General features: G+C 46.9%; 1 protein-coding gene across 1 annotated transcript in view; it reads left to right on the forward strand.

Moving 5' to 3' along the window:
* The window catches only part of LOC147709458 (uncharacterized), an 85,112-nt gene that overhangs the window by 41,526 nt on the left and 17,687 nt on the right, over positions 1-25,899 (forward strand). Inside the window, exon 3 of the mRNA XM_086925487.1 lies at positions 5,988-6,155. Within this exon, the coding sequence (XP_086781613.1) occupies positions 5,988-6,155 (168 nt within the window). The remainder of the gene's footprint in view (positions 1-5,987; positions 6,156-25,899) is intronic.

The following is a 25,899-nucleotide window of genomic DNA, read 5'->3' on the forward strand; positions in this document are numbered from 1 at the left end:
CCCGTTGGAACAAGAGTGAGGAGTGGTGACCGGCCCGAGCAGTATACGGACTTCACAGCAGTGGTTTGATGACTTTTTGTGTCTGTACATACAATTGTATATACCCAGAGGCGGTAGGGGAGACGGGACTCTCCCTCCTTCCGGGGTTCTTTTTCTTCTTGTACATTCGTTTTTATGTAAGGGCGACAGGCACACTGCAAGTTGGGGTGGCTATTTAGTCTAACGCAGGGGTGCAGGGTGGGGGGGTGTGTTCAGGGGATTTCCTTGGGGGTGGGGGGGACTTTGTTTTATTCCTTTTTGTTTAGAGGCAATATATCACTGTATGTTTTGATTTTGGTGTCCTGTTCGCTGTGGGATGGAGCCTGCCCTCACTTCTGGGATGGGGGTAGGGGGTTGAGGGTACTAAGTTGGAATGTTAACGGTTTGGGGGGCAGGATAAAACTAGGGGTAGTACTACAGCTTTTGAAACGTCTTTCCCCTGATGTAATATTGCTGCAGGAAACACACTTGATAGGGAACACGTGCCATGCAATGAACCGGCGAGGTTATCGTTTAGTTGCGCATTCGGGATTCACCACTGGATCTAGGGGGGCGGGTATCCTAATCAGGAGTTCCCTCCCCTTGGAGTTAGATGATACGATCCTAGACGACAGGGGACGCTATGCCGCCATCACGGGCAGATGGGAGGGGAAGACGATTTCCATACTCTCTGTGTATGTTCCACCAGGCCTGCAAACAATGACATTTGCTGACTTGGGGAGAATAGTATTGGGACTGCCCGAAGGTATCTTAGTCATAGGTGGAGATTTCAACTCAGTAGTCTGTGGTAGGGAGGACCGCAGCCCCCCTAGAGAGCTTGCGAGATCGCAGTCTTGGCTGGGTAACTTCCTGGAGACACTGGCCTGGTGGACTGTTGGATACTGATGCACCCTGGACAGGCACAGTACACTTTTCACTCTGGTGCACACGGGAGCCTTGCTAGGCTCGATTATGTCCTTATGCCGGCAGCGCAGGCCGTCTCGGTGAGGGAGATCAGGCACTTGGCCAGGGGTATTTCGGACCACTTCCCACTGTGGCTCTCTATTGATATACAGCTGGGAGCTGAGGAACGAGTGGCTCCGATTAATCCCTGGCATCTTCATAACCCTAAGACCCGGGCAGGCTTGGTTAAGTCTATAGATCACTATTTCACCGAAAATGTGGGGTCGGTTTCCTCCTCAATCTCACTGTGGGAAGCCTTCAAGATGGTAGTCCATGGTCAAGCTTTGTCGTTGATTGTTTGCGCAAAGAAAAGAAAGAATGAGGAGGTAGTACGGCTAGAGGCTGAAATCACTGAATTCGAGGGAGAGTTGGAATCGGGTGCCACACATGATAAGCTGCACGCTCTAAACCTCAAACAGTTTGATTATAGAGCCCTGGTGACGTGGCCAAAGCTATGAGGCGTGAGCAGCAGGTGCGGTTGTATGATGTTGGAGATAAAGCGGGGAAGCTGATCGCCTGGTTGGATAAAAAGGAAAGATTGAATCGTGTTGTGCCTGTGATTGAGAGAGCGGATGGAGTGCGAGTTGTGGACCCTGTGGAGATAGTGGAAAGTTTCTCACACCATTTCCAAAAGGTATATGCACCAGTCTCAGACAGGCCGGAGGAGGACTCGCATTTGTTGCTGAGAGATATCGCGCTGCCTTGTTTGTCTGATTGTGACAGAGAGTTTATGGATGCCGAATTTTCCGACGATGAAGTAGCGCTCGCTATCCGCTCCATCCGATCTGGAAAAGCTATGGGCCCAAATGGTATCCCCATTGAGCTGTACAAGTTACGTCCGGACAAAATGGCGCTGTATCTCCGTGAGATGTTTCTGGAGTCGCGAGATGTTGGGTCCCTTCCCCGAGATCAGAGATTTGCATCCATTGTTGTGATCCATAAAGAAGGGCAACCCCAGGACCTATGTGCGTCTTACAGACCGATATCACTTTTAAATGCAGAACCTAAAATGTTGGCAAAACTGCTGGCAAATCGGCTAATAAAGGTGATCGGCGACTTGATACACCCGGATCAGTCTGGGTTTATTCCACACCGCAATACCGCGCTGAACCTGCGTCGTCTTCATGGCGTCCTGGCGAGAGCGGAGTCGTTGCGTGAGCCGGCCATCTTGGTCTCTTTGGATGCCACGATGGCCTTTGACACCGTGGAATGGCCATATTTGTGGGCTGCTCTCGCAAAGTTCGGTTTTGGCCCAGGGTTTGTCGGTTGGGTTAAACTCCTTTATGAGGAACCACTGGCCCAGGTTGTGGTAAACGGCAGGGTCTCGGAGTCCTTTGTTCTCAGGAGGGGCACGCGGCAGGGGTGCCCATTGTCTCCTTTGCTCTTCGCACTCGCTTTGGAACCCCTTGCTGCTTGGTTGCGGTGGGAACCATCGCTTAAGGGTATTAGGTGGACCCCTGACTTTGAAGATCGCATATCGCTATACGCAGATGATATTCTGCTATACCTCACATCCCCCCGGAAGTCACTAATAGTACTGTTTGACGTGCTCAGTTCATTCGGAAGGAACTCTGGTCTAGTGATTAATTGGGCTAAATCCTGTGTCTATGTCCTCACTGGAGATGTACCCCCCTGCCGCGTATTTGCCCGATACAGATATCACAGATTGGTTTTAAATATTTGGGGGTTTTTATATCTCTTGACCCCGCTATTCGATATGAACGTAACTTGCTTCCTCCGCTTCTTCGGCTTAAATCCGACGTAGCGGCCTGGTGTGGCTTGCCGTTGTCTCCTGTCGGGAGGGCAGCCCTTTTTAAGATGATGTCCCTACCTTGATTTCTATACGCCCTTCAAAACACACTTGATCTCATGCCTGCAAGTTATTTCCGTGAGGTAGAGAGCTTTCAGAGGCAGTTGATATGGGGCGGACGTCCTCGTATTGCCCTAGCGAAATTGACACTGCCCTGGTACGATGGGGGCATCGCGTTACCGGACATCAAGCGCTATTACTGGGCATCTCAATTGAGCGCAATTAATCATGCCATGTACGGCCCTATGCCGAATCCCGCTTTTGAAATGGACAAGTGGCAGTTACTGCATGGAAACTACAACAGGGCGTTATACTCTAAATCAGTTGGCAGGAAGTTACTGGGACCCACTGGGGTTGCGGTGCGAGTGTAGCATAGTGCGAACACAGCAATGGGGTGGTCGGATATGTTGACCCGAGCGACCCCGCTTTACGTCGCTGAAAGATTGGGTAGCTTGTGGACAACGAAGGGATTTGAGAAGTGGGATCTCATAGGTATCAGTAGGGTTGGGGATCTTTGGGTCAAGGACAGGATTAAGACCTTTGTGGAGCTGCAGTCGGAGTATGCGCTTAGTGATAGTGAGCATTTTCTCTATAGGCAGATCTGCCATGCGCTTTCTTCGGTTTCCCGGCCGGGGCCGCGGTTCCGGAATCTTCTCCTCTCGAAGATAGGGTGCTTGACTGACATGTTCCGGATAGCACTATATCTATGATATACTAAAAATTAATTAACGGCAGAACGGATTTACTTCTGCAGCTTCGGGAGGCTTGGACCAGTGATGGACTGGAATTGGATGATGAGGATTGGCAGGCTGCGATATCTTCTCCTAAAGAGGTCGCGATCCCGGCCCGTCTCCGGCTGGTGCAATTAAAGATCCTACACCGTATCTATATAACGGATCTCCGTCTGCTCCGTATGGGTTATTCTGTGGATGGGTTGTGTAAGCGTTGGTGTGGATTGATGGGTACTTTCCTCCATATCATGTGGGAATGCCCGGAGGTGGTTGTGTTCTGGAACCGTGTGCACGCAGTTATGGAAGAGGTTACGGGAGTTTCGTTGTTACCTGAAGCCCGACGCTGTCTACTGAACGTACGGAAACCGAATGATTATAATGTGGCAAAGACTCAATGGGCTACCATTGGGAATATGGTAGCTAAAAGAGACATAGCACAACTGTGGGGGTCCCAAAGAGCACCTACGGTCTCAGCGTGGAAAGGAAACATGGACTGGTGCATGTTCGGGGGAAAAAACAGTGTATGTTGCACGTGGCAGACCCAAGAAATGGGGGAGAATATGGGAACAATGGAATTCATACCGAGGGGAGATGTGTACTCCTCCTTTTGTAGACATTCCGGAAATGTCGCAGTCCCCATAACCGAGCATTCCTTGTACTGTAAAGATCCTTGATGACACTGTGATTACTTACTCCCTGCCCCCCCCCCCCCACTTTTTCATCTATTATTGCTGCGTACATTGTTTCACGGCGGGGTTCTTCCCCCCAGGAGCAGACACCTGCCGACATAGCTTCTATTGCCTCGTTAGTTTTGGTTTATTTATTGTTTATTCATGTATACTTAAAATGTAAAACCTTAACCTCATTCTGTGCAATATCCTATGATTCACACGAACGGTACGCTGAATCGCTGCCGGGCCCCCGGGCTGTCGGCTGAAGAGCTGTGTATTTATGCAATACCAAGTTTCTGTTTCATTTTAGTGAAGGCCGGCCCCTGTGGTTATAGGCCCACACATGTATTGCTGCGGAAATGAATAATAAAGGTTTAAAAAAAAAAAATATATATATATATTGTACTTTGTGTATTTTGACCGCAATATGTGTTACCACAAAATGATCTTATCTACTGTAGGTGTTATGGGACAGTGAGTGACAAGAATATATTTTCTATTAAAATGGTGTAACCATAGATCCACTCAGGTCAACCTAGTCATCACCTTTCATAGACCTTTGGTGATGGATGGTTTTACATGTAGCTGTGGGGGTGGGGGTGGAGGAGGGTCGCTAATCATATCCTCATCTGAGGTGCAAATAAAATCCCTGGCCCATATTAGAGGTGCATTTACATATGGTTTGAGCAAATCCATCACCTCCCAGAAGAAGTTTGTCAGCACCAAATTTGGAGTGTATATGTTAAGAAAGCAAATCTCCTGTCCATTCAAAAGGCCATATGTATTATGTAGCTTCCCATTACGTCTGCCTTGGTGTAGCGATGTGACAGTGGGACTCCAGGAGCTAGTCATGGGACTCCAGGAGCTAGCCAGATAGACACCCCTCTAGAAAAACAAGAAATCCTTGCACATGTTACCATATAAACATACACATTGGGGACTTCCAAGAGGGGGAACTCCGCTCTCTAGAGGTTACATCACTTCACTAGGTCTCGTAGGTGAGGTTGCAATTCTGTAACTGATCCAGCTTCGGAGTGTGTAGTATTTCTTTTTGCAGTGAGATGAAAGTGCTTTCTTTTTAACAAAGGATAAGAACTTTGGTGCACAATATGTTATTGTGTCTGTTGTTTGATTGTTGCCGGTTGAGCTCTTGCTCCCGCACAACCTCACGAGAAGTCTTTGATTGCTCACCCTCACTACCCTGAAAGTCAAGTATGCAGAGCCTTGGTAGGACAAACACAGGACACCAGTAGCAAACAACCGCAGCCACCATTGCTGTAGACTCCATTTGCCCTGCAGCCTGCTGAATGGGGACTGAGAATCCCCAATCTACGTCTGTGTCCAGGGCTCCCAAACTTTAAAATTGTTCTTCTTTGATCCTAGTTATAATGGAATCCTTTGAAAGTTAGCTTTCCATTCTAATTTTAACATTATCTCTTATACTGTAGTTTAATACCCATAGCCCATAGGAGGGAAAAGCTACATAAAAAACAAAAAAACTTTTCAAGTTGATGAGATCCAAAGTGCTTTCAATACCATGGAATTTAGACATTTAAATGTTTACTTTGTTTGTTACGAGATATAGTGATTGCAGTATTGTCTTAAAAATGTTCATGATTGTAAAATACATTTTAGAATTTTCAATATCATATTTTCTGCATTTTCTTGTCTTTATTAGGACTGCGTGCATCCTATTCTAGGTAGTCCCAAGTATTATCATAAGTAACCACAAACAAGTACTCCCCACAATAATTACATGGTCTTCTTTCCTAATGTATTTCTTCTGTCTCTTAGGAACTGGACATATTTGTGAAGAAGATCTTCCATTTCAGAATGTTTACAAGGCTCATGAATCAAATACTACTTATGGCTTCCCAAACCGATCCATTGGTGCTTTTGTGGCGGTAGCAGTGCTATTGATCATTGTTCTGTCAACGGTGGTGTACGTGCGGTGTAAAAAACGTAAGCACTTATACTTTTTGTTATCCTCTTATCTCAGCGACACATTAAACATTAGACTCGAATGCAAGAGATCTCTGGTTAAAAATTGTAAATTATTTATGTTGCAAAGGGACCGCTTTTTAGGTTGTCAACCTCAGTTTTTCTTTTTCTAGGGACTCACATACTGTAATGCTTGAAATTTAACACTGGGACTCTGCTATCCAGTGCCTAGCTTAGGTGCTCTGACCCTAAAAACATGTCAAGGATTGGAACCTGATTGGCACATTTATCTATCCTATAAGGCCATAGTATATGATGCAAAAATACACCCATGGCATTGAAAGTTAAATGCCATTCGTAGTCTGCACCATCTATTGTACAATCCACTACAGTGGCACAGAAAACATGGCTTAAGGCCCGCCATGTGTAATATCTTCTGCAGTGTAAATCCTGCAATGTGATCTGTCAAAATAACCCTTTTTAACAGGTGACAACCTCCCTTTTAAATATTAGTAAATAACCTCTATGTAGGCCTGGTAGCCCACATGGCAGAGTGCATGGTATTTAAAAGTGGGACATGGAAAAAAGTAATGTTTCCATATCCCTACAATGACCATGCCCCACAAGCAGTTTTATTGTTGCAGACCTATCTGTTCTCTGTCGAAAATCTGACAGATTAAATAATAATAATAAAATAGTAAAATAGTAATACTGCTATCTCCAGAATAGGACCAGATAGAAAAATAATTAAACCACTATGTTTAATAGTTATTAAAATCCAATTGAATGGTGAATTTGGATTTACAATAAATATTTTTAAGAAAGCAACTATTAGAAAATACACTTTTTTTTTCCCGACCTGAGCCTTCAGGATGCTAATTAGCATTAGCCTCTGACAGCTGCTCAGCATGCACTTGGCCTGAATGAGTATGACCTTGGTGTGAACTTCCTCCCAGTAGTTACAAAATTGGTTAACTTGATTGATAGATCACCTTGAATGGGCAGGGTTGACCCCTAGGTCAGCTAAATATTCAGGGTAGTCATTCTGTTAGCAAAAGTTTCAAATCCTGCCTGGTAGGTCTATGTGAGGCACATGTTAAATATATGTGCTCTTGAAAACTGATCAATAAGGACCAGCTAACAATTATTGTGCATCTCATTTCTGGTCACTGATGGACCCTGCTTTGTTTTACTAGCCTTCTGTCTCCTGTTGTGCTGTGGGTCTAGGGATTTGACTTTATTTTTAGATGTGGGACACTGATGATTTCCCTAGGTCACTCCCACATCCCCCCGCCCTCTGAACCTAGGTGTAATGCGGCTGAAGGCTTTGCCATCTTGACATTTTCCTGGCACATGGTATGTTGGACCTGTTTTGCCGTAAGGAAAACAGAAACTACTGAAAATGTGGACAGGGTTGACCCTGGGAACATTTACTCCATTGATTAAGGAGTGCCTAGGAGGCACCCCCACCCACTGGACTAGCTTTATAACACTTTCTGGGCCTGCAGAAAATGACAAGAGGATTGTATCTACTATCAGTGACCAGAGTGGATCCCTGAACTACTGCACCTGCTCTCTTGTGTACCCATGACAAAGAAGTAGATTTTAAGGCTCAGTTGGGTGACCTTCTGTGCGGCTACAGGGAGGCAACAAGCTGCACGAGGCCTTGTCTCCAAAATGCTCAGCTGGCTTATCTGCTCTGGACCTTGCTGTTCACCTCAGCCTTGACACCCTGAGAGTCTGGGGTCCTTAAAAGTCTACTCCTGTGGTTACCAGGGTACTGAAAGATAGGTTAGAAGCATTTAAACACTTTTCCCCCAGAGCTCCAGCAGAACCTGCAGGAAAAAGTGGCCAACCGGCAGTTCCACTGAATCAGGTTGAATTTCAGCTTAGTCACGCTCAAGGCTTTGTGCACCTTTGAGAAAACAACCAAACCCTATGATGCCCTGGGACTTGGAAAAAAATCAGTGAGAAATCTCCAAAGCTCTAGCTGCAGTCGTTGTTTCCAAGTGGTGGCTACAAATTCAGCAGTAGCCCACAAAAGAAGGATTTTTCTTCTCAAAAAGTCACAAGTTTCTGAATTTGTCAATGCTTTTCTCCAAAAAAGTAAAAAAGTCTCTTACTGAAGATGAGCTTGGAAACTATTTGTGAACGCCTTGACTTTCAGACATTCACAGGAACCAATCCACTTGATGTATCTGACCATAGTTCCTTCATGGTCAGTCTCAACTTGCTCCTAGGTCCCAGTCTACCATGCCCGTTGATCATCATTGGTGCTATACGCTTTTTTGGCACTATTTTCTCTTAAGTCTTTAACAATTCATATCTACAGTTTCCCTTATTGGACTTTTGTCATTTTGGACATATTTTACTCATAAAATGTGAGAAGTTTGTGATCGACTGTGTCGAATGCTGCTGATAGGTCTAGGAGAGTGAGGAGGCAACATTGGTCTGAGTCAAGTGATTTGTGGATATCATTGATTATGTTGGGAATCACGGTTTCTGTGCAGCAGCCTTTTCTGAATCCCGACTGATGGGAGTCAAGGAGGTTGATACTGTCCAAGTGTTGAGGTAATTGTTGGAGTACACATTTTTCTAGGATTTTGGATAGAAGAGGAAGGTTGGAGACAGGTCTGAAGTTATTCAAATCCTTTATATCCAGGCTAGGTTTTTTCAGCACTTGTCCCACTTTGAGGCAGTCTGGAATTATTCCACTTTTTAGGGAGCTGTTTATAATCTTGCACCAGAGTGGGGCTAAGGAGAGTTTCAGCTTTTTGGTCAGTTGCACGGGTAGAAGGTCTAGAACGTGAGGTGAAGGTTTGGAGATGGAGATCAGTTTGACTATCTCCTCTTCTGGGATGGGACGGAAGTGTTACCAGGGTTTAGTGTGGGGTAAGGGAGCGCTACCAAACACCCCAGACGGGCTGCTATTGGAAAGGGGAGCGCTATTGATGTCCAATGAGCGCTCGATCTTGGAAATCTTGTCATTGAAGAAGCTGGCAAAGTTGTCGCAAAGTTCTTTGGATGCCTGCCCTAGGGAGCTAGTTGGTTTGGAGGTCTGTTGTCTGATGATATTAAAGAGTTCCTTGGGTCTGTTTTTTGCGCTATCCAGTGCAGAGCGGAAAAACGTGGATTTTTTGTTCTTGATATGACTGTTGTACTTCTTCCGGACTGTTCTGAGTTGATTGCGATGGATGGTAGTAGGATTGTTCCTCCAGCATCTTTCTGTGGCTCTTAATTGTCTCCTTTTCTCATTGATGTCTGAGTTCAACCATGATCTGCACGGAACAGCTCGTTTTTTTATTTTTATTTCAGGGGTGCTAGTTGATCAAGTAAGATTACCATATTCGAGTTATAGAGCAAGGTGAGATCGGTTGTGGAGAGGTGGTCATTGCCGCTGGGGAGGAGCAAATTTAGCCTTTCTTCCATGGCGCCAAGGGGAATCTGGGTGAGCTTTCAGGATCATTTGGGTGGGTCTTGTACAGGTGGCAGGGATAGTACTCTTTGGTTGATATGGAATAAGATCATGTGGTGATCCGAACAGTCCACTGGTAGAATGTTGTTGATCGTAATTGCGTCTCAATGAGTGATGATAGCATCCAAGGTTGCTCCTTTATGGTGAGTTTCCTCTAAACAGTGTTGGGATAGATTATTGTCACAGAGGAGATTGTTTAGAGTTTGTATTAGCGTGCTGTTGGCTTCATTCCAGCGTAAGTTAAGGTCACCAAGGATTAGGTTGTTAACGTCTCTGATTTTGCAATGGGCAATCAGGTCTTATAAGTGTTCCCCGAATGTGGGGGTGTTGCCTGGTGGATGATAGAGAAGGTGACAGAGTAATGGACTACTATCCTTAGTCTTGATGTTGACAGTAAGACATTCAAAGAAACTATACTTGCAGGTGTCCATTTCAACAATGTCGTCCTTGTGGATGATAGCTCCACCTCCACCTCGTTGATCTTTTCTATCTTTGTTGATGACGGTAAAACCTGGGGGCACAAGCATACCCAAGCATGGTGGAGAGATCTCATTTCGCCACTTCTTCGTGATGAAAGCAATATCTAAGCCCTGAGAGAGGATGGCTTCTGCTAATTCCGTTGCATGTTTGGGGGCTGATCTACAGTTCATGAGCATGCAATTAGTGGAGAGCTCTTTTTTGCTGAGATACTTTCCAGATGGGGCACTAGGTATGGTGGAGAGGGAGGGCGGGGGTCTTGTGATTTTAGTGGTGGTGCAGTCTCCTCTGAAGCCTGTGATCACTTGAATTTGGGATTTAGGGGAGACTGTGGGAGGAAAGTCGTATGTGGAGGCTAGATCCACTGCATCTTCTGCAGACATTGCTGCATTGGTTGTAGAAGGTCTATGTGTCTTGATCTCAGTATCCTTACTTAGGAGACTCTGTAGCCCCGAGGCGGGTGCTTTGATTCTTGTGTGACTCTGTGACGGGATCTCTGCGTCGGTTGTAGTGGGTCTCTGTAACTGGGTCACGTGAGCGGATGAGGGCCCGATATGGTGTTTTAGAAGGTTGGAGTTGATCGGTGAAGAAGCACTGGGCTGGGATTTTCAGGGCTTTCGGTCCTTGTCAAGGTTGGTAAGGATTTCATTAAGGCCCAGGAATATTATTTCTAACTGACTTTCTAATAGGGCCAGACGGTGCGCCATGCTTTCCGGGGCTGGGGGCATGCAGTCTTGGGTAGGGACATCTTGTGTGGTAGGGGCAATAGCCGTGTTGTGAAGTTTATTGCTATTTGTGTTGGCCATGCTGCCTCTTTTTGCGACCCTCAGTAGGGGATGCAAAGGATCGAGTCGTGAGATCTTCCTCATGGTTTCTGCGGGAGTGGAATGGATGTCAGTGGACAGTGCCCAAGGGGCGGTGATGTGGTGTTGAAGATGGTGAATCTGGGGGGGCTGTGGGGTCTGATGTTCCTCGGATAGTTGGAGGTCACGATTTGTGGGGACGGAGGAGTTGGTGGAGACTCGAGAGGGGGGCTGAAGGTTCTCGCCAGGGGTGTGGGAATTGATGTTTGCTTTGCCTGATGGGGCAGGTTGACCGGGGCAGGGAGTTGAGGCGGGGAAGGATAAGTGAGTGTAAGTGGGTGGAACGAAGTGCAAGGAAGGATGCCATCATCACTCATTGAGACGCAATTACGATCGACAACATTCTACCAGTGGACCGTTCGGATCACCACATGATCTTATTCCATATCAACCAAAGAGTACTATCCCTGCCACCTGCAATAGCCGTGTTGTGAAGTTTATTGCTATTTGTGTTGGCCATGCTGCCTCTTTTTGCGACCCTCAGTAGGGGATGCAAAGGATCGAGTCGTGAGATCTTCCTCATGGTTTCTGCGGGAGTGGAATGGATGTCAGTGGACAGTGCCCAAGGGGCGGTGATGTGGTGTTGAAGATGGTGAATCTGGGGGGGCGGTGGGGTCTGATGTTCCTCGGATAGTTGGAGGTCACGATTTGTGGGGACAGAGGAGTTGGTGGAGGCTCGAGAGGGGGGCTGAAGGTTCTCGCCAGGGGTGTGGGAATTGATGTTTGCTTTGCCTGATGGGGCAGGTTGACCGGGGCAGGGAGTTGAGGCGGGGAAGGATAAGTGAGTGTAAGTGGGTGGAACGAAGTGCAAGGAAGGATGCCATCATCACTCATTGAGACGCAATTACGATCGACAACATTCTACCAGTGGACTGTTCGGATCATCACATGATCTTATTCCATATCAACCTAAGAGTACTATCCCTGCCACCTGTACAAGACCCACCCAAATGATCCTGTCGAAGGCCTATAGGTTCTCATTGTTAGCCTGTATCAAAACTGTGGCATTTAAATAAATGGTCACAGATGTGTTCCCGTTCCTAGTCGACTGGTTAGGGAGAGAGGTCGTCAATTTACAGCTATGTGTGGTAGTCGTCGTTTTGGAGATGTGAAGTTGCATTCTTAATGTAGTGTTCCAGTTCTCAGGTCTATCCGTGTGGAAGATGAAATCCATCTTTATCTGCCCTTTGGAGGTGCAGTAGTATGTGTCCACAAATAGTGTTTATAGATGCTATCTGATCAGTGTGTTTGAAGTTTTTTCTCGCTTTTGGGGAGAGGTTCGGGGGGAAGCTAATTGCGTAGGAGTTCACACCGTGCGGTTTCAGCTGGATCGGCATGGTCGGGTTGACGGAATTTGGAGTGCCCGGTGACATTGTTGCATTTCTTTGAAGAGGGGGCCATGCTTCTGATAAGGAGGGGGGTCTCCCTGGATCAGGGAATGTCGTCTGGGGAAGCTGGACACGACGTGCGGTTGACAGGCGTGTGGGGTCCCTCACAAATATGGGAGCCGTGAGACTAGATTGAGAGAAAGACCTTTGCGTAATGATGGAGGAAATAGGTGGCTGCGGGTTCTAGTTGCCGAAATAGGTGTCAGTGTTCTGTGTTCTGTGTTCTAGTTGCCGAAATAGGTGTCTGTGGGTTCCAGTTGCCCTGATCTGTGGTGGAAGGACAGTAACCCTCATAGATATGGGAGCCGTGCGACTAGATTGGGAGAGAAGCCTCCGCGTAATGATGGAGGGAATAAATGTCTGTGGGTTCTAGTTGCCCAGATCTGAGGTGGAAGGAGGGCAGTGTGTAGGGGCCAGATGTAGGGGCACTCCTTCACTGCAGGTTGAGTGCAGAGTGTGGGGGCCCTTTCTCTGGCTGTCAGGTTCTGCTATATAGCGACATATCAGGTATGGGGGGAGATGCGGTGTTGGGCGCTTCAGCGGGGGGTGTAGGAGATTAGGCGTAGGTGTGTAGGAGTTAGGGAGTAGGAGATTAGGTGCCTTTAAATTAGGGAGAAGGGCTTACCTGACCTGTTTTACCGACCTTTAGCTTCCACTCATTTCAGTATTTCCGGTCTCCGTAGAGGTTTGGGCAATTGCACAGGTCATTCAAGGATGGCCCGGGACAGCTTCAATATTCACGCCAGCTGTAAGTTGGTAATCAGTGGGAGCTGATCTCCATTTTGTGGTCAGGTGTGGTTAGGTGAGAGTAACAACATCATAACTCCCTTTGATTCGGACTAAAGATCTGTGATTTCTGTCTTCACAGAGCCACCATTGTGGGGTCAGGTTTCCAAGTCATTTTACCATTAGTCTGTGCCTTCTAAGATGCGCGTTGCTGCAAGTGGCACTCGCTTTGACACTCATTGTTGAGCATTGCAGGGAGTTTATCAGGGCTCCCGGTCTCATTTGGACCCATATCAGTGTATGATGCGATCTTTGGGGAGGCCGAGTGAGGCCATCTTAAGATCAGGCAATACGAATAAGAGAGTAAAGGCTGGGGGGGCCAATCTAGGCCCTGGTAGCACAAATTGGTCAGCGTGTTTAATGCAGGGGGGTGAGAACGTCCAGACACAGGCCAGAAACAGGTCCGCTTCCTTAGTGTGGACCGGTAGTCAGAGAGTTGTCGCTTTTATCCACTATCAGTGGGTCAGGCAGTTTGTGAATTTCTAGGAGGACGGACTTATTCCTCACCAAAGACCTAAGGAAGTCGAGTTTCGAGATATTTGGTTAGCACTTCACTAAGCGCCGAAGGTGTATCGATTATCGGCGTGCAAACCCCGTCATTGACTTAGATGCCATTCTCATTTTGCCGAGTTGGTTCCAGCGGCGGCCAACTTGGGGACAGGCAGTTTGTATTCCGCCCAAGCTTCGTGCCGTCCTGGAGCGGGATCGCTCTCCTTCCTGGGCTTCCTCCGAGCAGATCGCAGGTAGAGGGAGCGGGGCCTCACTCCGCTAAGTGCTCCGGTGTGCGTGGACAGCAAATCCATGCATGGAGAGCTAGGCGGTCAATGGCACCCATCATGGGGTCTGTCTGTCACAGCAGCTGGGAGACCGCTGGGCAACGCAATATGCGGGATACTGATCCGTGCTGAGCCGGCTGAAAACACGTTACTAGTTACCCCGATAGAACTCAAGACTCCTGTGGGATTGAACGCGGGGCTGACCTGGGGACACTTGGAGGTCTCCGTCGCCTTGGACTTCCCAGTAGGACCGCTTGCCATCCGGGGGGGAGGGGCGATCGCCAAGTGATTCTGCTTGCCGTAGCCTGCATTGGTAAGTCCTGAGTTTTTACAGGTAGTGGCTGTGGCAGGGTGAACAGGTCGGGTGGGATTTGCACTAAGTTAGTGATCCCAAGCCCGAGAGCCCGGTTTTAGAGATCTTGCCCCGCGCCATCTTCCTAATTGCAAAGGTAACTCCCCACTCCAATGTAGAAATGACTAAAAATATATTTGTTACAAATTGATGTAAACTAATTTATATATTTATGTTAATTATGTTGATCCTAATTAAAAAAGAAACAATTGTACAGCACTATTAACCTATTTTTTTAATAAATATTTAAATATTTTAAATTTCTTAAATTAAAATCGTTTTTAAGTTTTATTTTGAAAAATCCAACTCAATGTAAAATGTAAGGTCAAATATTTATATGTATGTTGTATGTATTAAAAATGACAAAAAAATGCATAGAATTGATGTTAAATAATCTAAGTATTTAAAAAAAATAAAGCTGCATTTGACATACACGTAAATGTACTGTAAAAATACAAAGGTTAAAGGGACATTATAGTTAGGTGAAAATGTCAGTTAAAATATAACCTTTTAACTGAAATCACCAGTTATAGTTATTTCAAGTAACTATAAATCATGCCCTAAAGTAACTGTGCAACAGCCTCCATTTTTAGTTCAGCTTATATACGTCGTAGTGAACATATTAATAATAATAATAATAATAATAATAATAATAATCTTTATTCAGTTTTTTAGCATTGCAAAACCATAAAAGATGTCATAGCACACAAAAATATACAAAAAGTTTTGTTAAAAAGTACAGTTAAATATACAGTTAAAAAGTGAAAATACAAACGGTCGGATACTGTACAAATTAGTCCTCTGTTTTACAGGTTATTTCTGTGCCTCATTATACACTTTAGAAAATTCAGTACGTGATAAACGGTACTTTCGGAGTCCAGAATTTGAAGTGCCAGCATGGCTGGACGACATTGTCTATGGCCCCATTTTTTTAATAGAGGGATTAGCCAGATTTTTCGGTGGGTGTGGAAAAACTTGCAGAACAATATTGTGTGCATGGTGGACTGTTGGGAAAGGTCATCACATGGGCACGGGTCCATGTGAGTGTTCCAGTTATTTTTTTCAGGAAATGTCACTAGTCTGAAGAAAAGGTTCATTCTGAACCTTGTTAGGAGCATCTTTTCATATGCTGTAAGCTCCAAGGTCAAGTATAGCTGAATTTTCGGAGACTGCTGTGTCATGATTGCGTGAATAACAGATTTTTTTGCTGTCCGCGAAGTCAGTCTCAGGGATTCCAAGTGGCTCAGCGCTATTTGTTTCAGTTCTTTCTTGGATATTTCTTTCAATTTTTCAGGCGTGTGGTAATACTTTTGTAGGCCTAGGTCGGAAAAAAAGTGTCTTACATAGGAGAGCCAGACTATTTTGTGGGCGTGGTCCAAATCCATGGTGTCCTGTAAAATGGTTTTAGTCAGACTATTTTTTTACGACAACCAAACGCGCCTCGAAAGTAAAAGAGGTTGGATCTTTATTAAATCTTCGATGTATGAGATTCCCAGTTCCATGTGTGAGGCATAGGTGGAGGTGCCTCTTGGAGTTGACAAGAGGAATCTCATGAAGATATTCTCCTCTTTTTGTAGAGAACCGGTGGGTGTATGTCCCCAAATCCCTGCACCATATAGTGCGATGGCTTGGCATTTTGTGGCATAAATCTGTAGCAGTTCTACTGATGGTCTTTTTCCGAGTTTATTGGAGAACTTCATCAGTGCCATAATGGCTCGTTTGAAGAGATGTCTCCTGGCCTCAACCGCCGCTTTCCAGTTTAGGGCGTCATCGATCATAATGCCTAGATAGGGATATTGTGAGGTCCTTTCGATTTTTTGATCTTTCAGAAAAATGGACTTGGTTGCTTTTCGTGATCCACCAGCTACCATGACAAAGGTTTTTTTGACGTTAATGTGCAAATCCAGGGCACCCATAAAATCTGCGTATTTAGATAAAGATTTCTGAAGTTCAATTGGGGTACGTGCTAAAATGACTGAGTCATCCGCGTAAAGCAGAGCGGGGATCGGGCAATGTTTCACTCTAGGGAGGTCCCTCCCCCCTCTCAACATGGTCTCTTCTAGGCCGTTGGTGTACAAAGAGAAGAGGAAGGGGGCCAGGACAGTGAACATAAAAAACATACTGCCTTTGGTTACATTTTGAGCGCCATCTTGTAATGTTTAACCATCACTTAAAATGCATGATTTCCATTCAACACAAAATGCGTTATATCATAGATATTTTCAGTTTAATGTACAAACTCCTAATTTATTCTAAGCAGCATAGTGCATTATTAACATTTTATTAACCCCTTCGCTGCTCCTGACGAGCTCAGCTCGTCATGCAGTACACTGGTCGTGTTCTCATGACGAGCTGAGCTCGTCATGAACCATGGAATATAACAATTTCCAGCACAGGAGAGGAATCAGCTTAGCAGTCATGTGGTTAATATCACTGTAATGCAACACAGAAGGGCCTGTTCAGATGGCAACTGTCAATACCCTCTACTGCCATCTGTAGGAAAATGCCCCTCTGTTGGGGGCCATCCCAGATATTTCATACAGTATTTGCAGCCAACATATGTTGGTAAAGCTGTGCAAATAGGATTAGATTTCAAGTCTCATTGGTCAGTGGGTTTAACTACCCAGTGGACCTCATCTGGTCATGCACTGTGGCAGTGGTGTCTACACACCGCAGTGAATTACCCACCTTATTGATGGTCTTGTCAAGTATTTTCCGTAGCACTCACTAATTTAATTGACCCTGTTTCTATGCAAAAGCAATCATTACAGATAAAAAAAATAACTATAGAAAGACACTGTTAGGCATGTTTTGTGCATCCTGGGGCCCTAGCAGGGCTGGAATGGATGTAATGGGCATCAGACGTTTCCCCGGTAGACTGGAAAGGTGGGTGTGAGAAGTTGGCCTGATATATGATGCTCACTAGTTCTAGTGATCACCTTGTATCAGTCCAAACAACCCTTATGGTGATTAGTTGTAAGTCAACCTTATAGACCAGCTATCCTAGTAGCGTGGACAAATGCAGTCTTTAGGCTAAACTCTGAATGGCATGTGAAGCCAGCTGTTTTACCACATATAACCCCTTGAATACCAAATGAAAGGACACCACACAGGTTGTTTTGAAAATAAACAGATATTTATTAACTAACAAACACCTCTGAACTCTTTATGAGGTCAGAGGGCTAAGCACATGACAATACTACAAAGGAAATACGAGTTTGCACAATATTTACAAATGCGCCTGAGGGGCACAACAAACCATATACTCAAAACAATGGAATGCGAGAAAGGAAAATACTGTAAGGAGATCCAGAGGCTTGAGGATCGCTGGGACTATGCTACAAACTAGGTAAGTAAGGAGCAGGAGGCCCACAGGACTCACGTGCAGAGTGGGAACTCTCACGCGGGATGCGTACCAACGTCTATGGATACTACAGTGTTGGAAAGTTACGGATTCCGGATGAACCCGACTGGATGGAGGGAAAACAACAGTGGACCTGGACACTAGGAGAGTGAACACAGACTTCAGCACCTAGAAGCTTTAGTTACCTAACCCACAGGCTGCGGGTGCATAGGGCTGAAGTTGCGTCAGGTTTGCTGCGTTGTTCCTGGTGATGCCTGAAACAAGGAGTTGCTGGCAGGCAGCCAGATGGAGGAGTCCGGTGGTTCCAAGGATGGAACTTAGAAGAAGGAGTCCTGAAAGGGAAGGGGACAGAGTCTCGGTCACTAGCTAGTGACGGTGCTGGAACCAGGAGGGAACCAGATGCTGTTGCCGCAGCCAGGTGAAGGAAGGGTCGCTTCTCTCTGTAGCTGCGCAGACCAGGAGCTGTTCTTCACGACCAGGCTGGAGGCACGAGCTGTCCCACGTAGTCTGCTGCTGTTTGCGGTGTTGGATCGTCGATCTGGTCAACAGGCCTTGGCTAATGCAAGCCACGCGGTGGAACAAAGATGGCGTCTGGTGCGGACCAGGAGGGTCCGGGGTGCTCCTCTTTTACAAGGAAGCAAGGCCAGTTTGGGGGACCAGACCAGCGGTGTTGGATTCTTTGGATCGTCGTCTCAGAGGCCACAAGCCAGCCGGCAAGTGACCAGACAACAGGAAAAGCAGCAACCAGGCAAAAGGGCCCCACGCAGATCTCGTGGATGCTGGGGGGCTGGTCTTTGGTGCAGGAGCTGCGTCGTGTGGGGCTTCTCAGACCCCAATGCACTCACTCGAGGATCCCTCGGCGGACAGGCTGGAAGCGCTGTGCAGGTTTCTCAAGATGGCCGTCTCCACGTTGCTCGTCGCACCCACGGGTCCCAGCTGTGCTGTGGATGTGGGTAGAGGTCAGAGAGGTCTGGAGGTCCGGGTCTTGTCGAGCTGGGTCGTCGGATTCCAGGATGGAAGGACTCTGCAGCAAACCGCACAGGAGCTTGATGGTGCCCGCAAAGCAGGATGGTCACTCCCTGACCATAGGGGAGATTCTTCAGTCTTCTGGTAATCAGGAGGTCGAAGGTCAAGAGTTTCTTCGTGGAAGTTGTCAAGATTAATCTGATTTGGAATGGGACCAGCTCCTACCTTTATTCAGCTAAAGGGGGCTGCACTACGACTAGGTCCCTCCTCTGGGTGGGACCAAGAAGGGGGGTGGTTACACCCCCTTTCCTTTGTCCGGTCTGGTGCCAGCTCTGGGGCTGGAGTGCCCCAGGAACTGGTTCAGAACGGTGTATGCACAGGGCACCTTGTGTGCCCCAGGCATGTCTCATTCCTTTGAGCCCTGTCCTACCTAATGCACAAAATCCTGTCTGGGGTGGTGCTAGCACCTCCCAAGGCAGGAAACCCCTTGTCCAAGCCTCCCTCGCTGGAAGGACTCCCAGCAGCAGGAGGTCAGACTTGTGTCTGTGGTGGCAGCATCCATTTTGTGATGCTGAGACTCGAGTTAACTTTTACCGGAGTTCACAGTTACATACATGTCGTGTCCCTCTAGAAGGGTGGAATGCTAACCCCGTCGCCAGAATTGGCGAGGGGTTAATATTCCAATTCGTATGACACCTTACTCGACATGTTTTGATAATGCTATGCCAAAGTTAGCATTTGACCGCGAGGTTCATAATGCACTTAAGAGTATATGGTATAGCGTTATCATGGAACAGCTATTAGGACTTGGTTCCGCAAGCTGCAAACGGGCTCAGCTCATGCCAGAGCACCATCTCACATAATTCCAAGCACTCTGCCTTCAGGATTGATACGGCCTGCCATAGGAGTGACCGATAGGAATATATGTGTCCATTTTAGGGTTAGATATAGGAATACTATATCTAAAGCAAAGGGTGATTACACCACCTTGCCCCAGCTGTCATGCAGCCAATTGTGTCAGATTTGGATGGCCAGCCAGGGGTGGCATAATACATGCTGCAGCCCCTGGTAGGCCCTGGGTACACCTATGCCCTGGGTACCTAGGGTACACTGTACAGGGACTGATAAGGTGGCCCAGTACCAATTGGTAAATGCACCTAAGGTACATGCTTGTCAATTTAGAGAGAGAACAGCTAGGCTGTGGGTCTGATTAGCAGGCCCACAGCCAGGGAAAGTAGTAAACCAGTGAAGCAAAAAGCAAAAATCGGGGGTGACCATAGGATTGCAGACCCTACTCTCCTACATAACCCCCCCCCCCCCCCCCCAAACTTAGGGACATTAAACTAACCTTGACCAGGTGAGTCTTCTTGTTCTAAGTGGAAGTACCCGGAGAGACCATCTGCATTGCCATGGTCAGTCCCTGGTCTGTGCTCCACTGTAAAGTCCATCCCCTGTAGGGAAATGGACCACCTAAGAAGTTTGGGGGTTTCACCCTTCATTTGATTTAGCCATAAGAGGGGCTTATGGTCGGTCTGAATCTTGAAGTGAGTGCCAAACAAGTATGGCCTCAGCTTCTTCAGAGCCCAAACCACAGCAAAGGCCTCCCTCTCAATAGCTGACCAACGTTTCTCTCTAGGGGTCAGCCTTCTACTTATAAAAGCAATGGGCTGGTCATGACCATCAATATTCAGTTGAGATAGAACAGCTCCCACACCCAACTCAGAAGCATCTGTTTGGACAAAGAATGGCTTGGAGTAGTCTGGACTCTTGAGAATAGGTGCAGTGCACATGGCCTGCTTTAGGTCATCGAATGCCTTCTGACAGCTAACTGTCCACTGAACTTTCTTTGGCATTTTCTTACTTGTCATGTCATTAAGTGGAGTCACAATGGTTCCATAATCTCTGACAAATTTCCTATAGTAACCAGACAGGCCCAAGAAAGCTCTGACCTGTGTCTGGGTGGTTGGAGGAGCCCAGTCCTTTATGGCCTGTATCTTGCTCTCCAAAGGTTGAACTTGGCCTCCACCTACAAGGTGGCCCAAGTATACAACTTGACTCTGCCCTATCTGGCACTTAGTAGCCTTGATAGTGAGGCCTGCCTTTTGCAGGGCCTCCAAAACTTTCCTCAGGTGGATCAGGTGATCCTCCCAGGTGGAGCTAAAGACAGCCAGCCCAGAGAGAACTTGGTTCACCAACCTTTGAAAAGTGGCAGGCACATTTTTCAGACCAAAGGGCATCACCACAAACTGGTAATGACCTCCTGGGGTAGAAAATGCTGTTTTGGCCTTCGCATCCTCAGCTAACCTGATTTGCCAATAACCAGCTGTCAGGTCAAATGTACTCAAGAATTTGGCAGAAGCCAATTTATCTATGAGTTCATCTGCTCTTGGTATTGGATGGGCATCTGTCTTAGTGACAGCATTGAGACCCCTGTAGTCTACACAAAACCTCATCTCTCTCTTACCATCCTGGGTGTGAGGTTTAGGCACTAGAACTACAGGACTAGCCCAAGGGCTCTCTGAGGGTTCAATGACTCCCAATTCCAACATCTTTTGTACTTCTTTCTTTATACAGTCCCTGACGTGGTCAGGTTGCCTGTAGATGTTACTCTTTATAGGCAGACTGTCACCAGTGTCCACCTCATGGGTGCACCAGTTTGTCTGACTGGGTGTAAGAGAGAACATTTGTCTGAAGGATTGAAGAACCTGTTTACAATCCTCTTGCTGATGCACAGAGAGGCTGTCAGAAAAGACTACACCATCTACTGACCCATCATCAGGGTTCTGAGTGAGCAGGTCTGGGAGAGGGTCACTCTCTTCCTCCTGTCCCTCATCTGTAGCCATGAGCAAGCCCATGTCTTCCCTGTTGACAAATGCCTTGAGCCTCTTCACATGAAGTACTCTGTGAGGGCTCCTGGGAGTTCCAAGGTCTACCAGGTAGGTGACCTCTCTCTTCTGTTCAATTATAGTATGGGGTCCAGACCATTTGTCTTGGAGAGCTGCTGGGGCCACTGTCTCCAACACCCACACCTTCTGTCCAGGCTGGTAAACAGTAAGGACAGCCTTTTGGTCATGCCAAGCTTTTTGTAGTTCTTGGCTGGCCTCAAGGTTTTTAGATGCCTTCTCCATGTACTCTGCCATCCTGGAGCGGAGACCAAGTACATAGTCCACTATGTCCTGTTTAGGCTTTTTGAGAGGTAATTCCCATCCTTCCTTCACAAGACACTGGGGTCCTCTTACAGGGTGCCCAAAGAGAAGTTCAAAAGGGCTGTAACCAACCCCCTTCTGTGGGACCTCTCTGTAAGCAAACAGAAGGCAGGGTAAAAGGATGTCCCATCTTCGCCTAAGCTTTTCAGGTAACCCTTTTATCACCCCTTTGAGGGTCTTGTTGAATCTCTCAACAAGCCCATTGCATTGTGGGTGATAGGGGGTGGTGAACTTGTAGTTGACACCACACTCCTTCCACATAGCAGTCAAGTATCCTGACATGAAGTTTGCACCTCTGTCAGAGACAAACTCCTTTGGACACCCCACTCTGGAGAAAACTCCAAGTAGGGCCCTGGCCACAACAGGAGCTGTAGTGGTCCTAAGGGGAATAGCTTCTGGATACCTGGTGGCATGATCCACTACCACCAGTATAAATCTGTACCCAGATGCTGTTGGGGGGTCCATTGGTCCAACAATGTTAATCCCCACTCTTTCAAAGGGTACCCCCACCACAGTGGTATAAGGGGGGGCCTTTGTTGTGCCACCTGATTTGCCACTGGCTTGACAGGTGACACATGAGCGACAAAACTCTTTAGTGTCCTCAGACATATGGGGCCAGTGAAAGTGTGGGACAAGCCTGTCCCAAGTCTTGTTCTGGCCTAAGTGACCTGCAAGAGGAATTTCATGGGCCAAGGTGAGAAGGAAACCTCTCAGAGACAAGGGGATGACCAGCCCCCTGGTAGCACCAGGCTTGGGGTCTCTTGCCTCAGAGTAAAGGAGTCCATCATCCCAATACACTTTATGGGCACCTGTGGCATTCCCTGCAGCCTCAGCAGCAGCCTGCTGTCTGAGGGGTTCAAGAGATGAACAGTCTAATTGTGCCTGCCTCAAGTCTGCCCTGGAAGGTCCCCCTGTCCCAAGAAACTCAACCTGTTCAGGCTCAAGTTCTTCTAGGACAGTTCCTTCTGGGGTCTTTGGGTCAGTCTCCTGTGAGAGCTGATCCTCACATTGAGGCAAGGGGGAAGGCACTGCCTTAACCCTACTGTTCTTACTCTTGGTTAGTGTCTGGTCCATTGTTCCAGGATCCAGCACTAGTTCAGCTGGGCATTTCTTGGCCTGCGACCTAGTCACAGCAAGGACATGTGCTGACAAACCTAACATTTCCACATGAGTCCTATACTCCACATCTGACCATAAGGAGGAATCCAAATCATTGCCCAAAAGACAGTCCACTGGGAGGTCTGAACTAACAACACCCCATTTGAGGCCATTTACCCCTCCCCAGGAGAAATTAACAAGTGCCATACTATGGTTGGTAGTGACATTGCTAACATTGGTCACTAGGTAGTCTGAACCTAGTATTACCTGTCCAGGGTCGACAAATGCTGGTGTCACCATAGTGACACTGGCACAGGTGTCCCTGTAGGCCTGAGCCATTTTTCCATTGATCAAAGGCGTCTGCCTGTACTTGCCCAGAGTACTGGGACTTATTGTAGGGGTCAAATCCATGTCCCCAGTACAAACAAGAACAGCCTGGGTAGGTACTCTGACTAGGTCAGAGCCTGCCTCAGAAACCAATGTCAACCCCACTATAGCCTTAAGGGGAACACTACCACTACTAACTGAACTAGGGGTTGCAGGTGCCTTAGGGGCAGTAGTGGTAGGAGTTGGGCCTTTCTTGGTGCACTCACTAAACCAGTGAATATTACTTTTACAGTACAGGCACCATGGTTTCTTCTGACCATTATTCTTCTTCTTTTGGGAATTCTGGGACCCACCCTCCTTAGATTGTTGGGGCCCTGTTGAAGACTTCTGGTCATTTTGCTTATTCTCATTACCCTTCTGGTCTGCTTTCGTCTGGCCACCACCCTGGTTCTGGTTCTGCTGCTTGACCCTTGTCCTGACCCATCTGTCTGCCTTCTTTCCCAATTCTTGGGGAGAGGTCAGATCTGAGTCAATAAGGTGCTGATGCAACAACTGATTCTGACAATTACTTAAGATTTGTTCTCTCATAATTAGATTATATAATCCTGTGTAATCAGTAACTTTACTTCTCAGTAACCAGCCTTCAAAAGCCTTAGTGGCACAATCAACAAAGTCAGCCCAATCCCGAGACTGAATTTTCTGGGTGTCTCTGAACAGCAATCTGTACTGCTCAGTTGTTAAGCCAAACCCATCAATCAGTGTATTCTTCAGGACTTGGTAATTGTTAGCATCCTCAGCTCTAGTAGTGAGGAGCTTATCTCTACCTTTACCTTCAAAGGAGAGCCACAGTATAGCTGCCCACTTACTCTGGGGGATGCACTGGACAGTGCAGGCCCTCTCCAAAGCAGTCATCCATTTGTGGATGTCATCCCCTTGTTTAAAGGGGGGCACTATTTTACTCAGGTGTCTAGTATCAAAACTCCTGTCTTTATCTCTAGGGATAATGCTGCCACCAGTGGGGTCTGCCCCACTCAATTTCTGCTCTCTGGCAAAGGCAAGTCTTTCTTTGGCAAGGGCAAGTTCTTCCCTCTCAATCCTCAGATTGACTTCCCTCATCTTAGCTTCATGCTCTCTTCTCTGAGGGGATGTCATCCCTCTCTGAGAAGATGCCTGAGAGACATGGGTGTGAATAGATCTGTTAGAGCCTCTGGAGTGAGACCTAACTCGTCTATTCCCAAGGTTAAGCCTACCTGAGGGTGGGCCTGGGGGTCCCCCAGTTCCATTCTCATGTATGTTTAAGTTGGTCCTGGTGAGCCTACTGACTACTACTGGACCTTTGTCGGCCTCATCCCCTGATAACTCCTCTTTCTCTTCCTCCTCTTCACTTTCTGCTCCATGGAGGTTAAGGTCAGGGTCACCAAGGGTTCCCTCTAAGGGGGGCATGCTCCCATCTGGATTAGAGGGGCCTGTGTTAGAAGCCCTTCTGGCATCATATGTCTCTGAGAGACCTATCAGAAAAGGAGTGGTAGGGTTAGAACCCTGTTTTCGTTTCCTGGAGGTACACAATTGTCTCATCTCCTGGAAACTAAGGGCTGCATATCTGGAAGTGACCTGTGGAGGGTCATCAACCACAAGGGGGGCCTCTGTGTTCCCTCCTGTGGTAGACATGCTTTACTAGTGAGGTGTAAGTGGTGCACTTACCTACACTATGGGTTTACCTACTGATCCCTTGCTAAGAGTTGTAGTCAGGGTGTGCTACTCCCTTTCTACTACAACAGCTGGTTCAGTAGAACTCAGAGTATTTTTAAGCTTGTTATATGTACCTATGGTACCTTATGTGATCTTTCAAATGATATCTCAAGATTATATTTGATAAAAACAACAGCAAGCTCAAATCCCAACCGCTGCACACCAATGTGAGAAGTTGGCCTGATATATGATGCTCACTAGTTCTAGTGATCACCGTGTATCAGTCCAAACAACCTTTATGGTGATTGGTTGTAAGTCAACCTTATAGACCATCTATCCTAGTAGCGTGGACAAAAGCAGTCTTTAGGCTAAACTCTGAATGGCATGTGAAGCCAGCTGTTTTACCACATATAACCCCTTGAATACCAAATGAAAGGACACCACACAGGTTGTTATGAAAATAAACAGATATTTATTAACTAACAAACACCTCTGAACTCTTTATGAGGTCAGAGGGCTAAGCACATGACAATACTACAAAGGAAATACGAGTTCGCACAATATTTACAAATGCGCCTGAGGGGCACAACAAACCATATACTCAAAACAATGGAATGCGAGAAAGGAAAATACTATAAGGTGATCCAGAGGCTGGAGGATCGCTGGTACTACGCTACAAACTAGGTAAGTAAGGAGCAGGAGGCCCACGGGACTCACGTGCAGAGTGGGAACTCTCACGCGGGATGCGTACCAACGTCTATGGATACTACAGTGTTAGAAAGTTACGGATTCCAGACGAACCCGACTGGATGGAGGGAAAACAACAGTGGACCTGGACACTAGGAGAGTGAACACAGACTTCAACACCTAGAAGCTTTAGTTACCTAACCCACAGGCTGCGGACCAGGAGGGTCCGGGGTGCTCCTCTTTTACAAGGAAGCAAGGGCCAGTCTGGGGGACCAGACCAGCGGTGTTGGATTCTTTGGATCGTCGTCTCA

Source organism: Lissotriton vulgaris, chromosome 6, assembly GCF_964263255.1.
Source record: "Lissotriton vulgaris chromosome 6, aLisVul1.2, whole genome shotgun sequence".
In the NCBI taxonomy this organism is placed as follows: domain Eukaryota; kingdom Metazoa; phylum Chordata; class Amphibia; order Caudata; family Salamandridae; genus Lissotriton; species Lissotriton vulgaris.